At 37.5% G+C, this 15,805-nt stretch overlaps 3 protein-coding genes across 4 annotated transcripts; all 3 read left to right on the forward strand.

The window, feature by feature from the left end:
• Positions 1-711: 711 nt before the first annotated feature.
• LOC123878485 (zinc finger protein 226-like) lies at positions 712-3,462 on the forward strand. The gene is made up of 4 exons (XM_045925672.1): positions 712-938; positions 1,271-1,415; positions 1,939-2,073; positions 2,221-3,462. The coding sequence occupies exons 1-4, from the start codon at positions 795-797 to the stop codon at positions 3,345-3,347; spliced, it is 1,551 nt and encodes a 516-aa protein (XP_045781628.1). The 5' UTR covers positions 712-794; the 3' UTR covers positions 3,348-3,462.
• A 325-nt stretch (positions 3,463-3,787) lies between these two features.
• On the forward strand, positions 3,788-8,752 carry LOC123878487 (zinc finger protein 442-like). Its single transcript, XM_045925674.1, has 5 exons — positions 3,788-4,011; positions 4,755-4,899; positions 5,214-5,345; positions 6,110-7,222; positions 8,742-8,752. Exons 1-4 carry the CDS (start codon positions 3,865-3,867, stop codon positions 7,219-7,221), a joined length of 1,536 nt encoding a protein of 511 aa, XP_045781630.1. The 5' UTR covers positions 3,788-3,864; the 3' UTR covers position 7,222; positions 8,742-8,752.
• A 329-nt stretch (positions 8,753-9,081) lies between these two features.
• On the forward strand, positions 9,082-14,465 carry LOC123878480 (zinc finger and BTB domain-containing protein 41-like). 2 transcript variants are annotated; one of them, XM_045925664.1, is made up of 5 exons: positions 9,082-9,291; positions 10,903-11,047; positions 11,814-11,924; positions 12,381-12,527; positions 13,237-14,465. In XM_045925664.1, exons 1-5 carry the CDS (start codon positions 9,145-9,147, stop codon positions 14,355-14,357), a joined length of 1,671 nt encoding a protein of 556 aa, XP_045781620.1. In that variant the 5' UTR covers positions 9,082-9,144; the 3' UTR covers positions 14,358-14,465. The 2 variants fall into 2 exon arrangements, with proteins under 2 accessions (XP_045781620.1, XP_045781621.1); XM_045925665.1 differs by having other exon boundaries at positions 9,153-9,291; positions 10,903-11,051.
• Positions 14,466-15,805: the final 1,340 nt, after the last annotated feature.

Here is a 15,805-nt window from a genome sequence, read left to right on the forward strand (position 1 = left end):
GACTTCGGGGGTTTCAAAGGAAAATGGTCATAATTATAAAATAGGACGTCATTTTGGAATCTTATGAATAAAACCAAGTTTCAATCCTTTCCCATGTATGTAAACTTTTATTTAAACAAATTAGTTTAAGTTAAAGTATACTTAAAAGTGTAAAGTACATTATATGGAATTAAATATATATATGATACATTATTTTGGTTTCATTTTGTGTAAGGGATTGTACTGATTTATTGTTAACTTGTTATATACCCACAAATTGACAAATAAAATAGTATTATTTATTTTATTGAAAAACCAAGTTCTGTGCTCAAAAAGGCTGGAATTAGAACCAGGGCTGAAAAGCTATTAAAAAAAATCCTATCTAGCTCTTCGATTTTGATCTTGCTGAGGTGAGGCAGAGTCCAGCTGGCAGCTGCAGCCTGACGAGTGACGCGTCCACAAATCCATTCCGGTTATTTGTCTGGCTGGATGCATTTCTATCTGGAATTTAAAAGTAGTGATTTAGAACTAAAAATATTCACAGGTAATAATACCTATATGTTATCTATGTTTAGAACTCAGAGGCTAGAGCCGTAAAGCATAAAGTCAGATTAAAAAATCTGGCGTTTTGTGATACCTATCTTTTTAATACTCACAGACCACGAATCCGGAGATTATACTCTTTGTATCTTCAACACCTATGTTATTAGTCTGTGTTCTGTGTCATTTTTTTTTAAATGAAAATCTATGGAAAATCTGCTTTGGAAATGCTTCCTTGAATATAAATTAATATTGAATAGTATTTTGTTGCGAAAATGAATGAAAGTGAAGATACGAAATACGGTGAATGCAGGTGTTGTTTCGCGCTGGGCAACCATCGCGATCTTATGAAGGAGTACGAATGGAATGGCACTCGCGAAGTTTATTTTCAAATATTTTTGGAGTGTTTTAATGTGTTTGTAAGTGTAGACTATTACTTTAGTTAGATACTTATCTACATTAAATTTATTAGTTAGATATTTTTTACCTTACATCAAAAATAAAGCTACTGTTACATACTGGCCTACTGTCTACCATACTGGCCAAGTGCGGACTGCAAACCAACTGCAAACCCATTGAGAACTTAGGTAATGCACGTTTCCTCACAACATTTTCTTCCACTCTTAGAGCATATATATATTTTTTAATGTGCATAAATCTAAGAGGTGCAAATCGAACTCTGGACCTTCCAAATTAGAGATCAATATCTATAACCACTGGGCTATCACCATTATCATGGTATATGTTGTAGTTGTGTACCAAAACTGGCAAGAGTAACCTCATATGCACATCCTGTGTGCTGCGGTTAAGAGATGCCACCAGCTTCAAGAAGATGGTGCTGGAAGCGGAGCGAAACCTGACCAGCTGTGAGTTGAAGCAAGAAGATTCTGTAAATGGTGAGATGAATTTTTTATTCAATCTCAATTCATGGTCTTATTCTTATCTTATTTCTTGGATATATTATATCACTTATACCATCTCTGGTTCATTGTGATCACCACTACTTTATAGTCCCTTATAGCCTGTGTGTAATCCATGGTATAATCTATCTCTATTCCAAATTTCAGCCAAATCCGTCCAATATATTTGCGTGAAAGAGTAACAAACATCCATACATACATAGAAACTTTCGACTTTATAATATTAGTAGGATTACTAGATGAAGCCTGTGATTTTGTGTGGATTTAAATCCTGTGGAAACAAGTTCACAACAATCACAAGTTAGCCTTTTACTGCTGTCTCACCTGGTGGTAAGTGATGATGCAGTGTATGATGGTAGTGGCCTAACTTGGAAGGGTTGTGGCAGTATTTATTACACTCATACCCTTTATCAGTTTCTACACAGCATTGTACTGTTTATAATATTAGCATGGATATTTCGTTCATTACACATTTTTATGATAGCATTTTATGTTTCAGATCCCATAGCCCCATCATCATCAATATTAAAAGTGGAAATAAAAAGAGAACTGGACGTGAGCTTTGAATCAAACTTCACAGAGCAGAAGGATGAGAGCTCAGATGATGAGTCCATGCCTGAACATAGAGAACCAGGTATTTACTTGTTTCATTTTACATATGGTAACTAGGTCTCAAAAGAGGAAGGCCTGATCCATAAATTAGTGCTAGTGTCACCAATTTTCATTATTTAAATAATGTTACTATTTTTTACTGATACTAATTTTCTGTTTTTTTTCATAGTCAAAGTCAAAGTTTGCGATCCAAGCGCGTGCCGAGCAAATATATGTTCAACATCTTGCAAAATGAAAAACAAGAACAGACTGGAGAAACTAGCGTACATTCACAACACTACCCTCATTATAGAAAACTCCAATGTCACTCCATTCAAAACCAAATACCAAAACGGTTTCCCTTGCTTCTACTGCTCTAAGATATTCCAGGATATATCTGAAATGAAACAGCATCAAAAGAAGCATACGAAAATTGAACTAAAGACTATACTAAATATACTAGGGGCTGAAGCATTTATAGTGTATGTTGACGTCACAGACCTGAAATGTACAATATGTAATGAAGAAATTCCAAGTTTGGCAGAACTAAAATCACACTTGGTCAAAAAACACAAGAAGAAAATGCAAGATTACCCCGACCGCATGGTCCCATTTAAATTAACCCCAAATTTGTTCGAGTGTCAAGTGTGTAAATGCAATTTCGAAACTTTTGGAGCAATGGAGCGTCATATGAACGTACATTTTAGAAATTATGTCTGTGAGGAATGTGGCTCAGGTTACGTCACCAAAAGTCGTTTCAAAGCACATTCTAAGTCGCATAATGAGGGTAGTTTTCAATGTGAGACATGTGAAAAAGTTTATGCTACCCCCCAAAAGTTGCAAAATCATATTGACGGTGTTCACAAAATGGTTAAACGGTTGAAGTGTATGAAATGTGGGGAACGTTTTAATAATTATTTTAAACGGCAGAAACATTTAGTTGAAGCACACGGTGAGGCAAAACTCGAGTATAAGTGCAACGTGTGCGATAAAATATTTGACAAAAAGTATATATTGTCTACACATATGAAAAGGGATCACTTAGAACAGAGAGATTATAAATGTGAAATGTGCCCCTACACCTGTTTCACTAATAAAGAATTAAAATGTCACATGATTAAACATAATGGCTCGCGTATATTTGAGTGCTCGGTGTGTAAAAAGTCGTATGCGAGAAAGAAAACTTTGCACGAGCATATGCGGATACACAATAATGACAGACGGTACGCCTGCCAGGTGTGTGGGCAGGCTTTCGTACAGAACTGCAGCTTGAAAGGGCATATTAGAACACATCATCCTGAATTGCAGGTGCAATAGTTTTGTAGCTATCTGTATCAATAAATGTGTAAAAGCAGTAAAGAAATGGTGCTGTGTGATTATTGTATAAAATCTATTTTCTACCAAACTATTAATTAATAAATAATTTATTATTTTTGAGTTTTTTTTTTATAGTTGGTTCACTTGAAAGTAATAATCTGAAACTAAATAATTCTATGTTATATTATTTTCGGTTTGTAAGCCTGAAAAGAAAAAGCCGTAACGTCAGTTTAAAAAAAAATCACTGATGTCGGCTAGAAGAGCCGTAAAGCCGGTAGGAAAAAATATAATATGTCACTGTCGGCTAGAATCCAGAGCTGTAAAATCAGTTGAAAAAAAAAATGTTTTTTTTTTTAACTGGTTTTACGGCTTTGGATTCTCGCCCTGTCGACTAGAATCTAGAGCCGTAAAGCCAAAGAGAAAAAAGTAACTGTCAAAAAAGAGTAATTTAAAATTTTGGAGAAATGCAATGAAATATATTTAGGTATTCAATATTTTTTATGATTTTAATAGAAAAATGAATGAAAGTGAAGATAATACGAAATACGGTGAATGCAGGTGTTGTTTCACGTTGGGTAACCACCGCGATCTGATGAAGGAGTACGAGTGGAACGGCACCCGAGAAGTTTATTTCAAAATATTTTTGGAGTGTTTTAATGTGTTTGTAAGTATTATTTACATAGATTTTTAATTCTTACTTCGCAGGCACAGTTCTTTCTACCAAAAGTTTAGCCAACAGTCAAAAATGGGTTCTAAAGTTATATCATTTTTGTATTACCTTAATTATACATACATATTGGGTATATAATATAATATTTTAGAGGTTTATGTTCTAGCCTGGAACAACACAATATTATACAAAGTACACAATATCTTAGCATGTTTTTTCTAATCTACATGTCATTGGCGAAGTAAATTGCATTTTGCAGCTGTGTGCCTTAAAAACAAAATAGAATTGAAGAATTCCATTAACCCCTATTATTTAATAAAATAAAGATTATTAATGATTCTGTTTTAATTCCTAGTACCTACCTACTTTTATGAGCAACTAACTAATGCCTGCAACTTTGTCTGCATGGGGACAAGTTCAAATCCTGTGGGAACTCTTTAACTTTTTGGGATAAAAGTAATTTATGTCACTCTCCAGGTTTTTAACTATTTCCTTGCAAAAAATCATGTCGATATGATGTTCTGTTGCAGCGAAATTGAAGGATGAACCAATATACAAACACGCTTTCACTTTATAATGTTAAAAGCTCGAATTTATGTATGTATACCCTGGATTATCACATAAGCTATTTTTATCCTGGAAAATCAATGAGTTCCCACAGGATTGTTAAAAACCTATATCCACGGGAACAAAGTTGTGAGCATCAGCTAGTTCAATTATTATATAAATTATTGTAGTTGTGCACCAAAACTGGTAAGAGCAACCTGATATGCGCATCCTGTGTGCTGCGGTTGAGAGATGCCACCAGCTTCAAAAAGATGGTGATGGACGCCGAGCGGAGCCTCGCCAACTGTGATTTGAAGCAAGAAGATTCTGGAAATGGTAAGACATTTGATCGTGCTAGGAACCAGTTTTGAACACTCAGCGAATGATATGAGCCACAATAGAAGAACTGTCTTATGGACAATAAAGCCAGAGATAGCCCTATAAGAAGAGTTTCTTGATGAAGTGACCTTCTCCCAACCCTTAACACACTCATATAATCTGATTATAGTCCACATAAATGACTGATTACAGAAAGCCTAGAAATATCAAAAAAAAATTAAAATAGGAATTCGTCATCCACAGCCAAATTAACTGCTAACCGTCCACGAGGCAGTTCATAACAGAGACAGTAAAGTGTATTGATCTTACAGATGCAGTGGACCCATCAGACCTATCATCGATGGTTGTAGTGGAAATAAAAAGCGAACGACTAGAATCAACTGAAACTGAACGCAATGAAGAGGACTCTGACAATGATTCTATGCCTGAGCAGGTAGAAGCAGGTAATTTTTTTTTAAATTATGTTTTATTTATAATGCATTTTTTTTTATTTCACTACAAGTTAGTTTGTTAGGTCTAACAAAGGATAGGAAAAGTCTCCCAAGTAAGGAATCCAAGAACCAACAAGCATTACCACGTTGTTTTCTCCACTGAATGGACATTGGCAGAATTATTGCAGACACAAAGCTGCAGTACAAAGAGCCATAGAGAAGAAAAGAAGAAGTTAGCCCTTGATTGGGATCTCACCTGGTGGTAAGTGATGATGCAGTCTAAGATGGTAGCGGGCTAACTTGGAAGGGGTATGGCAGTTTTTACGCCCATACCCCTTATCAGTATCTTCTTGGCATCGTACCGGAACGCTATATTGCTTGGCGGCACGGCTTTGCCGACAGGGTAGTAACTCGCCACAACCATAGACTAGAGACAATTTAGTACCCTTGCCGGGAATCGAACCCAGGTGCCACATTTATCAGACCACAGCGCTTAGCACTGCACCAGAGGATATCTTAAAGTTGTATAGTGGTAGTGAGATTTTTACTTATCCAATTATCTAAATAAATAGGGTTCCTTACTTCAAAACGGAAAAAGAACCCTGTCAGTCGTGTCTGTCAAGACAAGGGGAATCAAAACCTATCAATTACGATTAGATAAAATCATCAATAAATTCAAATTCAAATTATTTTTATTCAATTAAACTTTTACAAGTGCTTTTGAATCGTCAAAATAATCTACTACTAATAATAATAATATTATATTTTGTCCACAGAAACAGCAAAAGAATTTAAAGACTCCACTCGCCCATCGCCGTGGCAAGTAAGAAACAACAACAGGAAGGAGAAACTAGCGTACATTCACAACACTACCCTCATTATAGACAACTCTAACGTCACTCCGTTCAAACCTAAATACCAGAACGGCTTCCCTTGTTTCTACTGCTCTGTAGCACTCGAAGATTTAGCAGCTATGAGGAAACATCAACAGAAACACACAAAAATCCAACTAAAGGAAGTACTGAATTCAATAGGAGCTGAAGCATTTATAGTCTACGTCGATGTCACAGATCTGAAATGTACAATATGTAATCAAGAAATTCCAAATTTGGCAGAACTAAAATCACATTTGGCTAAAAAACACGATAAAAAAATGCAAGATTGCCCCGACCGCATTGTCCCTTTTAAATTAACCCCAAACATGTTCGAATGTCAAGTGTGCAAATGCAATTATGAAACTTTTGGGGCAATAGAGCGACATATGAACGTACACTTTAGAAATTATGTGTGTAAGGAATGCGGTACGGGCTTTGTTACTAAAAGTCGATTCAAAGTACATTCAAAACAACACGATGAGGGTAGTTTTCAATGTGAGACGTGTAAAAAAGTGTACGCTACCCCCCTAAAGTTGAAAAACCATATTGATATAGTTCACAAAATGGTCAAAAGGTTCAAATGTATGAAGTGTGACGAACGTTTCACTGAATATTTAAAACGACAAAAGCATATGGAGGAAATGCATGGTGCTGCTAAACTAGAATACAAATGTAAGGTGTGCGACAAGGTATTTGATAGACAAATCCGTTTGTCTGCGCATAAAAAGAGGTATCATTTAAAACAAAAAGATTACCAGTGTGAGTTGTGCTCGTACACCTGTTTCACAAACTTTACGTTAAAACTTCATATGATAAAACATAATGGGGAGCGCGTACATGAATGCTCGGTGTGTAAAAAGACTTATGCGAGAAAGAGGACATTGCATGAACATATGCGGATACATAATAACGACAGACGGTACGCCTGCCAGGTGTGTGGGCAGGCTTTCGTACAGAACTGCAGCTTGAAAGGGCATATTAAAACACATCATCCTGAATTGCAGGTGCAATAGTGTAGGATTTATTTTTATTAAAAAAAACGAATAGGCGGGTCATCTGATGTTAAGTGATTACTGCCGCCTATGCACATTTGCAGCACCAGAGGAACCGCCGATGCGTTGCCGGCCTTTCAGGACTTAGTTGGTCCGCCCCTTGAATAACCCCATGTTGTAATCTAGTGTGAACACCGCCGATGGGAGTTGATTCCACAGTTTGCATGTGCATGGAAAAAAGGATCTGGTACAATGGGCGCAAACGGGTGGTTGAAGTGCACCGGGCACCCAGGTGGTGAGGGTGAAAATCTATTGGGCAGTTCACAAGCAAGTGTGGGTTTCAAATATACCTATAAATTTTTTATAAACTTACATTACGTTTTATCAGGGGCTTGAGACGGGTCTGTCCGCGAAATTCAAATTTAATTTGATTTTTCGCAATTTGTAAACTAATACGACAACGTAGGCTTATGGTATTTTAATTGCGCCAATGGCAGTATCATCCTCACAGGTTTATATAAAAATCTTTACTTGAAAGGGTCCAGTTTAAGAAATTAGCTCTAGTATCGACTATAACTCACAAATTAGTCGATATTAGAGCTAATTTCTTAAACTGGACCCTTTCAAGTAAAGATTTTTATATGAACCTGTGAGGATGATACTGCCATTGTCGCAATTAAAATACCATAAGCCTACGTTGTCGCATTAGTTAACAAATTGTGAAAAATCAAATTAAATTTGAATTTTGCGGGCAGACCCGTCGCTTGCCCCTTAAGTGGAATAAGTACAGTAGGGTAGGGTACTTCTGCGTAATTTATAAAGTGGTCATGTAACAATCTACGCTAGTTATCGTGGCACATAACCGTTATTTACATTACTTACATTTGTATAAGTTACTTTATGACTAGTGAAATGAAATAAAATCGAGACAATATTTACACCTATGATTTACTTTTTTTTACCTATTATTATCTACCATTTATTAAATAAGGATATTTTAAGGATTTTTTTTCAAAACTAGATGATGTTCGCGACTTCGTCCGTGTGGATTTGGTTTTTGAAAAATCCCGTGGGAATTTTTCCGGGATGAAAACTATGTAAATTTTCGGGATGCAAGCTACCTCTGTACCTTTAATATAAATCGGTTGATGACATTCAAGAATCCAATGGGAATTTGATTTTTCGCGATAAAAAGACAAATACATTTTCGAATCTATAATAATTAGTATGAATAACGCTCAACAGTGACTGGATCACCACACCTATAAGATGGATTCTGTTACGAATTGCGAAAAACCAAATTAAATTTGAATTTCGCGGGCAAGCCCGTCGCTAATGCTGTATTTCACCGACTCTATGGTATTGGTCAATATTTTATATAGGAGGAAGGGCAAGTTTATTACTTTTCAACTCGAGACTTCAAGACTCTGGGCCTGAGAAGTGAGAGTACCTATATATACCGTAAAATAAATTAAAAAAAAAAAAAAAAAGAGTATCTCTCTCTCTCTCGTCTGGCTTTACAAAGATTAGCCAATGTCAAGTTTGTAGTTATTTGTCATTTGTCAAGTTAGTTAAACTATACAAATAACTAAAAAAAAAAAAAAAAAAAAAAAAAAAAAAAAAAGAGTATGTATATTCGAAAGAGAACTGACTCGCTCCACCGACGTCTCCAACCAGAAAAAGAACTCGATCTATAGCTTTACGAGCTATAGATCGAGCTCGAAAGAGATTTGTAGGTACAATTAGCTTATTCCTCTGTGACTCCGATTGTCAGCTTGGTCAAAATATCGAGAATCCAGAGCGTGATACCAGTTAAAAAAATCGTCAAAGACAAAAAAATTAAAAACATGAAATGCCAAAAAAAATCAAATTTAAAAAAAAAACAAATCAAAACAAAACAAAAATAAAATTTGCAAATAGTCAATTAAAAATTAATTAATAACAATGGAAAACAGAGATATTAGTCCCTGCTACGGTAGATGCAGGTTCTGTTCGTCAAAAGGCCATCATAAAGATATCATGAAGGAATACAAATGTGATGGTGATCGCGAGGTTTACTACGAGTTGTTTCAAGAATGTTTTAATTTATACGTAAGTGGTTTAACTGGAGGACCTGTGGTTTAGTTGTAACAACATATTATATCAGTTAATTGCCGCATCATGTCCCTAAAGGTGCCCACGAACTCGAACTGAACTGCGCGTCGCGGCAGCGCCCCGCACGATATTCTCTGCAGCCGCGACGCGCGGCTGTGACGCGCTACGCGGTACGCGCGTAGTGCGCAGTTCAGTTCGAGTGCGTGGGCACCTTAACCGGTTGGATGGTCTACGGCGATCAACTTACGTGAAGGTTTTTCGTTGACTCGAAGAACACGCCGCAGGGTCACCATAAGCTTGGTAGATGGACAGAAGTAGCAGTTCATTTTTCTTCTTAGCCCTGACGTCTTTTCTTCAGATCTCAATATTATATTAAAACTTTAATATCATTATGATCTACCCGTCTGAAAATCAGCGTCCTGCATTTAATGCGTCATAATGCATGTGATGCAGGACATAATGCTGAGCTGTACACCCATTTGGGGTGGTGTCACAGATGAAAATGTACATTTGTATGCTTTGTTTTTATCTGTGACCCCAACAACAAATAAAAGCATTTTCTTTCTTTCTTTCCATCGCCGGCCCACTGCTCAGCATGGGTGTGTAGTGACCCATAACTTTATGAAATTATCACAGCTTAGAAATCCTACAGTTAAGGGTTTCCATATCCATATAAATATCTGGAAACCGTACTAGGCGGCCAAAGCAAGAGCTTGTTTATGGAGAACCACTTAAGCCACCAGGTGATCTATTCAAACCAGCAACTGACAAACTGACTGACCACACCTATTTTCTTCATTCTTCTCAGAATGACAAGGGTTTTGGTTTGCAGATTGGCAGACTCACACACCTTTGTGAACATTATGGGGAACGCCACAGGCTGCAAGTTTCCTCACAATGTTTTCCTTCACCATTAAAGCAAGTGATATTTGCTTAAAATGCACTCCAAAAAGTTTGAAATCTTGGATTGAACCACTGACCTCCTGAATTAAAGGTTAATATCTCTACAACTAGGCAGGAGCTCGATTGCGGTAGAATGACAGCTACAATGTCACAATCGCAATCACGTCTGATTGGTTGACATTCGCTCACTATTGGCTGCCAAGCTGCCATGCATTGTTGCAACAAGAATACCATAAATTTGGCCAATAACTACCATTGTGATAGTCATATTTTTATATTTATTTATTAGGACACCAGAAAATTATAATATCAATACATTCTTAAATCTATAATATACACACACACATTATTAGATACATAACTCATAATTAGGTGTCACAACTTGTGCCAAAAGAAATTAAAAATAATAATTATTAAACAATAAAAAAGTTTACAATGAACAAAAATGTCTTAAAATAAAATAAAAATACTAATTAGTCATAATTAATAAAGAAAAACCGTGAATAGTAACTACAGGTAATATGTAATATGAATCAATTTATGAACTGAACAATCCTATTATTTGTTTTTTGAATTTTAGTAGTGTGTTGTGGAAGATGTCAACCTGTTTACTAATGGAATTGTAGGTTTTAGTTATACAGAATCAAGTTACTCTTCTAATTATGTGAACTACACAACTCACAAATCCAGTATATTGCTTTTCAGTTGTGCACAAACTCAGCCAGTAGTACTCTCATTTGCTCCTCATGTGTGGGCAGGTTGAAGGACGCGAGCAGCTTTCGTGCGATGGTGGTTGAGTCGGAGAAACTACTGATGAACACACATGTTGATGGGCAGCTGTTCATTGACAGTAAGTTAGTATTTAGTATTGATGTTCTATTTCATTAAACCATTAGGTTAAGTTGGTTGGTTGCTATTGGGGCAATCAAAGTGCCATAAGCCTACTTTGTTGTATTAGTTTACAAATTGCGAAAAACCAAATTAAATTTGAATTTCGCGGGCAGACCCATTGCATCCTCCGTAGGGTCCGTTCACACAAACCGGCTCGGACCGGAGAGCAGATTTTGATAGCGATTAAAATGGAGTGTTGGATAGTTGAAATAAGGTTTATTTTTACATATCTCCTCTTTTGTTATTGAGAATGCCGGAGAGCAAACCTTACGCGGTTAGTGTGAAATAATAAAAGGAGCCGACCAGCCGGTCTATGTGAAATGTCAAAGCTTGGTCGCTCCGGCCAGTTCCAACCGTACGCCCGCCGGAGGTCTGTGTGAAAAGAAGAGCACCGTCCGATTCTGTCCGAGCCGGTCTGTGTGAACGGATACTTAAACGTTTCCGTCTGTTGTGCTTATTATACTCACTACTACGACCAAGGCTCAGCCGTCAGTGTGAAATATGTATGTGTGACATCTTGTAACAGTACAATGTAAATAATTTTTAGTTACTAGCAGATGCCCGTAGACTATTTTTTATCCCGGAAAATCAAAGAGTTCCCACAGAATTTTTAAAAACCTAAATTACGGACGAAATCACGGGCACCAGCTAAATTTTAATAAATGACTTTGACTTTGACTATACGTATATAGCTAGTGTCAAAGATATTTGTATTTTTGTTGCAGTGGGCGAAGCACCCTTGGAGGTAGATGTGAAAGTAGAAAACGTCTCGGGAGTCAAAGAGGAACTTATCGACATGTGTACAGATATGGATGAAGACAGCAACGAATTTGATGGTAATCTTGATACTACCTATTAAACGTAACCAAATACTCCATATAATATATATCCATACTAATATTATAAATGCGAAAGTGTGTGTCTGTATGTCTGTCTGCTACCTTTTCACGGCTCAACAGCTTAACCGATTCTGACGAAATTTGGTGCAGGGTTAGCTTACATCCCAGGGACAGACATAGGCTACTTTTTATTCCGGAAAATCAAAGAGTTCCCACGGGATTCCCAAAAACTCATCCGCTTAACCGATTTGTATGAAATTTGGTACCGAGGTAGCTTGCGTCCCTGTAATTGACATAGGCGAAATTTTATCCCGGAAAATCAAACAGTTCCCACGGGATCTTTAAAAACCTAAATCCACGCGGACGAAGTCGCGGGCATCCTCTAGTAATATTATAAATGCGAAAGTGTGTCTGTCTGTCACTTACTTGAATGATTTTTGTATTATATTGTAGATCTCTTGGAGACCAAATCAGAAAGTGAATTGGTAGAAGGAGAGGCTAAACTGCTTGCGCGGTTTACGTCCGACATTTTGAAACCCCTCCCAACGAAAAAGGCGCTCGAAAATGAACAGTTTTTCAAAGAACTTGATTTATTGAAAGGTGTGTAATTCCTTTTCACTATTTTATTTTACTTTCTATTAAAGTAGGTACTACTGTTAAAAAACCGACCAAGTGCGAGTCAGACTCGCGCACCGAGGGTTCCATACTAAATTTTTTATTTTATTATTTTATTGTGAAATACTATACTGTACTATACTACTAGTAATATACTAATATTATAAATGCGAAAGTGTGTCTGTCTGTCTGTCTGCTACCTTTTCACGGCCCAACATTTTAACCAATTCTGACGAAAGGTACAGATTTAGCTTATATCCCCGGGACGGACATAGGCTATTTTTTATCCCGGAAAATCAAAGAGCCACGGGATTCCTAAAACCCCATCCGCTTAACCGATTTGTATGAAATTTGGTACCTGTAATTGACATAGGCAACTTTTTATCCTGGAAAATCAAACAGTTCCCACGCGATCTTAAAAAATCTAAATCCATGCGGACGAAGTCGCGGGCATCCTCTAGTTGAGAAATAAACTCTTTAAACCTAAATATTATCTCTTAGCCTCTGTTTCTTCTTTTTCTGAAGTAAAGCTGCCCGCTGAGTATGTCTTCCAAACAGTTATATTTAAGTCATGAATGTCTAGCGTGAAGAAGACTGGCCCCACTGTACTACCTTGGGGCACCCCAAATTTCAAAACTGATATTACAATGAGTTCAACCCAGACCATATTAAAAAGTAATGTTTATTTCTACAGGTAGAATAATAACAGCAGATTCGATAAGGAAACTAATCGATCCAACTCCCAAAAGGATGCAGCCAAAGATATACATAACAGAAAAAGTGGCTCATGTCATCAACATATCAACTATTCTAGAACATTCGAACCTAACACCTTTCAAGACCAAGCGAAGATTGGGATTCCCTTGCCTTTACTGCAGTAGACTCTGTGAGAGCTTTGACCAACTCCACGATCATCAAAAAACAGAAAAGTGCAGAAAAAATATCAAAAGGATACTAAACAAAACCCCCATAGAAACTTTAGTAGTTTACGCGTACGTATCAGATATTAGATGTACGATTTGTGAACAAAAATTACCCAACTTAAACGAACTGAAGTTACATTTGAACAGAATACACAAAAAGAAATTGTACCCGGAATACGGGGATAGAATTATTATATTCAAACTCACTAAACTTAATGAGTACGAGTGTTTCAACTGCGGGTGTAATTTCGAAAATTTTGGAGCTATTGAGAGACATATGAACGTGCATTACAGGAACTATGTATGCGACCAATGCGGTGCCGGCTATGTGACAAAGAATAGGTTGAGAGTACATTTGAAATGCTCGCATATTCGGGGTACGTTCCCATGCGATACATGTAAAAAAGTTTTTGACACTCGATACAAGTACAAGTCTCACGTTGATTCTGTCCATAAAATGATTAAGAAGAACAAATGTCCGAAATGTCCTGAACGTTTTGCGGATTATTTCCATCGAAATAAACATATGGTGGACGCCCATGGGGATCCTCCTTTGAGATATAAATGCAACGTGTGTGATACTTTGTTCAAACGAAGATACGCCTTATCATGTCATATGAAACGTAGACATTTAGAAGATAAAAGCGTTCAGTGTGGTTTATGTGAATATAAATGTTATACGGGTCCAGAATTAAAAGTTCATATGGTCAAACATAACGGTGAAAGGACGTATGAATGTCTGGTTTGTAAGAAATCGTACGCTCGTAAGAAAACTTTGAAGGAACATATGCGGATACATAACAACGATAAGAGGTTTGTGTGTGTGGTGTGCGGGCAGGCTTTTGTGCAGAATTGCAGCTTGAAAGGCCATATGAAGGCGCATCATTTATAGAAGCCACCTGAAATTAGTCACACAGGGTATACCTTGTTCATCGCTATTGATAGCTCAACGGTTGAGGAGCGGACTGAAATCCGAAACGTCGGCGGTTCAAACCCCTTCTGTTGCACTATTGTCGTACCCACTCCTAGCACAAGCTTTACGCTTAGTTGGAGGGGAAAGGGGAATGTTAGTCATCATTGGCATGGCTAATATTCTTTGAAAAAAATAGGTCCTTATTGACGACCTCCCTGGCAAAGTGGTAAGCACTGTGGCCTTATTAGTGGGAGGTCCCGGGTTCGATTTCCACCAGGATTTTGGAATTTTATTTCTAAATCTCTGGTCTGGTCAGGTGGGAGGCTTCGGCCGTGGCTAGTTACCACCCTACCGGTAAAGCCAAGCGGTTTAGCGTTCCTGTGCGATGCCGTATAGAAGCCAAAGGTGTATGGCTGTAATAAAAGCTGCCATACCCCTTTCAGGTTAGCCTGCTTCCATCTTAGACCGCATCATCACTTACCACCAGGTGAGATTTCAGTCAAGGGCTAACTTGTAAAAAAATTGTAATTAAAAAAACGAGCTAATAAGTAAGAAACCGTACGTGATTGGTCGCAGACAACGGACATAGCCACGTCTTTGCGATTAAAAATGTCAGTCTTCTCGTGCGGTGCGGACGTCGTCTTTTGGTGCTCCGTACTTTTGTTCTAGTTTTCGATTTTGTTGACCAGCTGCTCGATTGCGGGGAAACTGCATCAATCAGTATTACAATCGCAATCGTTGTAATTGGCTGAATTTATAGTATTCCTGTTGCAATGCCAATAGTGAGCGAACATCAACCAATCAGAGATGATTGCGATTATGACATTGTAGCATTGTCAAGGTCTGCATCCATACGTAGTCGAAATTTCTCGAACACGTACGAAGCGATTTGCTTCCTCTTTTCTAATCCGAACCGCCAGGATGTGGAACGCCCTTCCGGCATCAGTTTTCCCTTCCACCTATAATATGGGTACCTTCAAGTCAAGAGTGAATAGGCAACTTCTAGGCAAGCGCGCTCCATCTTAGGCTGCATCATCACTTGCTAGCAGGTCTGATTGCAGCCAAGCGCTAGTCTATATAATTTAAAAAAAAAATAGCTCTCCTTCTACCGCAATCGAGCCGCTTGGCTTGGTCCTTGGAGACTTGGACCTGTAAAATGTATAATACCTACTGTAAATAAGATAATGAAATAAAACATCAATTATACTTTTCTTTGTTTTATTTATCACCTCACGTCCTATTCATCAAATACCTACTATGCATCTAATGTCAATCCTACTAATATTATAAATGCAAAAGTTTGTATGTATGCATGTTTGTTACTCTTTCACGCAAAACCTACTGGACGGATTTGGCTGAAATTTGGAATGGAGATAGATTATAGGCAAGAAGATAGCGAGAAGTGGGTGGATGAGGAAGGCGGAGGA

The sequence above is a fragment of the Maniola jurtina genome, chromosome 26 (genome assembly GCF_905333055.1).
Source record: "Maniola jurtina chromosome 26, ilManJurt1.1, whole genome shotgun sequence".
Lineage (NCBI taxonomy): Eukaryota > Metazoa > Arthropoda > Insecta > Lepidoptera > Nymphalidae > Maniola > Maniola jurtina.

Excerpts from the sequence above, each read along its gene's own strand:
- LOC123878487 (XM_045925674.1), top strand. The coding sequence starts at position 3,865 with ATGAATGAAAGTGAAGATAATACGAAATACGGTGAATGCAGGTGTTGT. Across the intron at positions 4,012-4,754 it reads TGGAGTGTTTTAATGTGTTT|TTGTGCACCAAAACTGGTAA; the intron begins GTAAGTATTATT and ends AAATTATTGTAG. Across the intron at positions 5,346-6,109 it reads GCCTGAGCAGGTAGAAGCAG|AAACAGCAAAAGAATTTAAA; the intron begins GTAATTTTTTTT and ends TTTTGTCCACAG.
- LOC123878480 (XM_045925664.1), top strand. The coding sequence starts at position 9,145 with ATGGAAAACAGAGATATTAGTCCCTGCTACGGTAGATGCAGGTTCTGT. Across the intron at positions 9,292-10,902 it reads AAGAATGTTTTAATTTATAC|TTGTGCACAAACTCAGCCAG; the intron begins GTAAGTGGTTTA and ends ATTGCTTTTCAG. Across the intron at positions 11,048-11,813 it reads TGGGCAGCTGTTCATTGACA|TGGGCGAAGCACCCTTGGAG; the intron begins GTAAGTTAGTAT and ends TTTTTGTTGCAG.
- LOC123878485 (XM_045925672.1), top strand. The coding sequence starts at position 795 with ATGAATGAAAGTGAAGATACGAAATACGGTGAATGCAGGTGTTGTTTC. Across the intron at positions 939-1,270 it reads TGGAGTGTTTTAATGTGTTT|TTGTGTACCAAAACTGGCAA; the intron begins GTAAGTGTAGAC and ends TATATGTTGTAG. Across the intron at positions 2,074-2,220 it reads GCCTGAACATAGAGAACCAG|TCAAAGTCAAAGTTTGCGAT; the intron begins GTATTTACTTGT and ends TTTTTTTCATAG.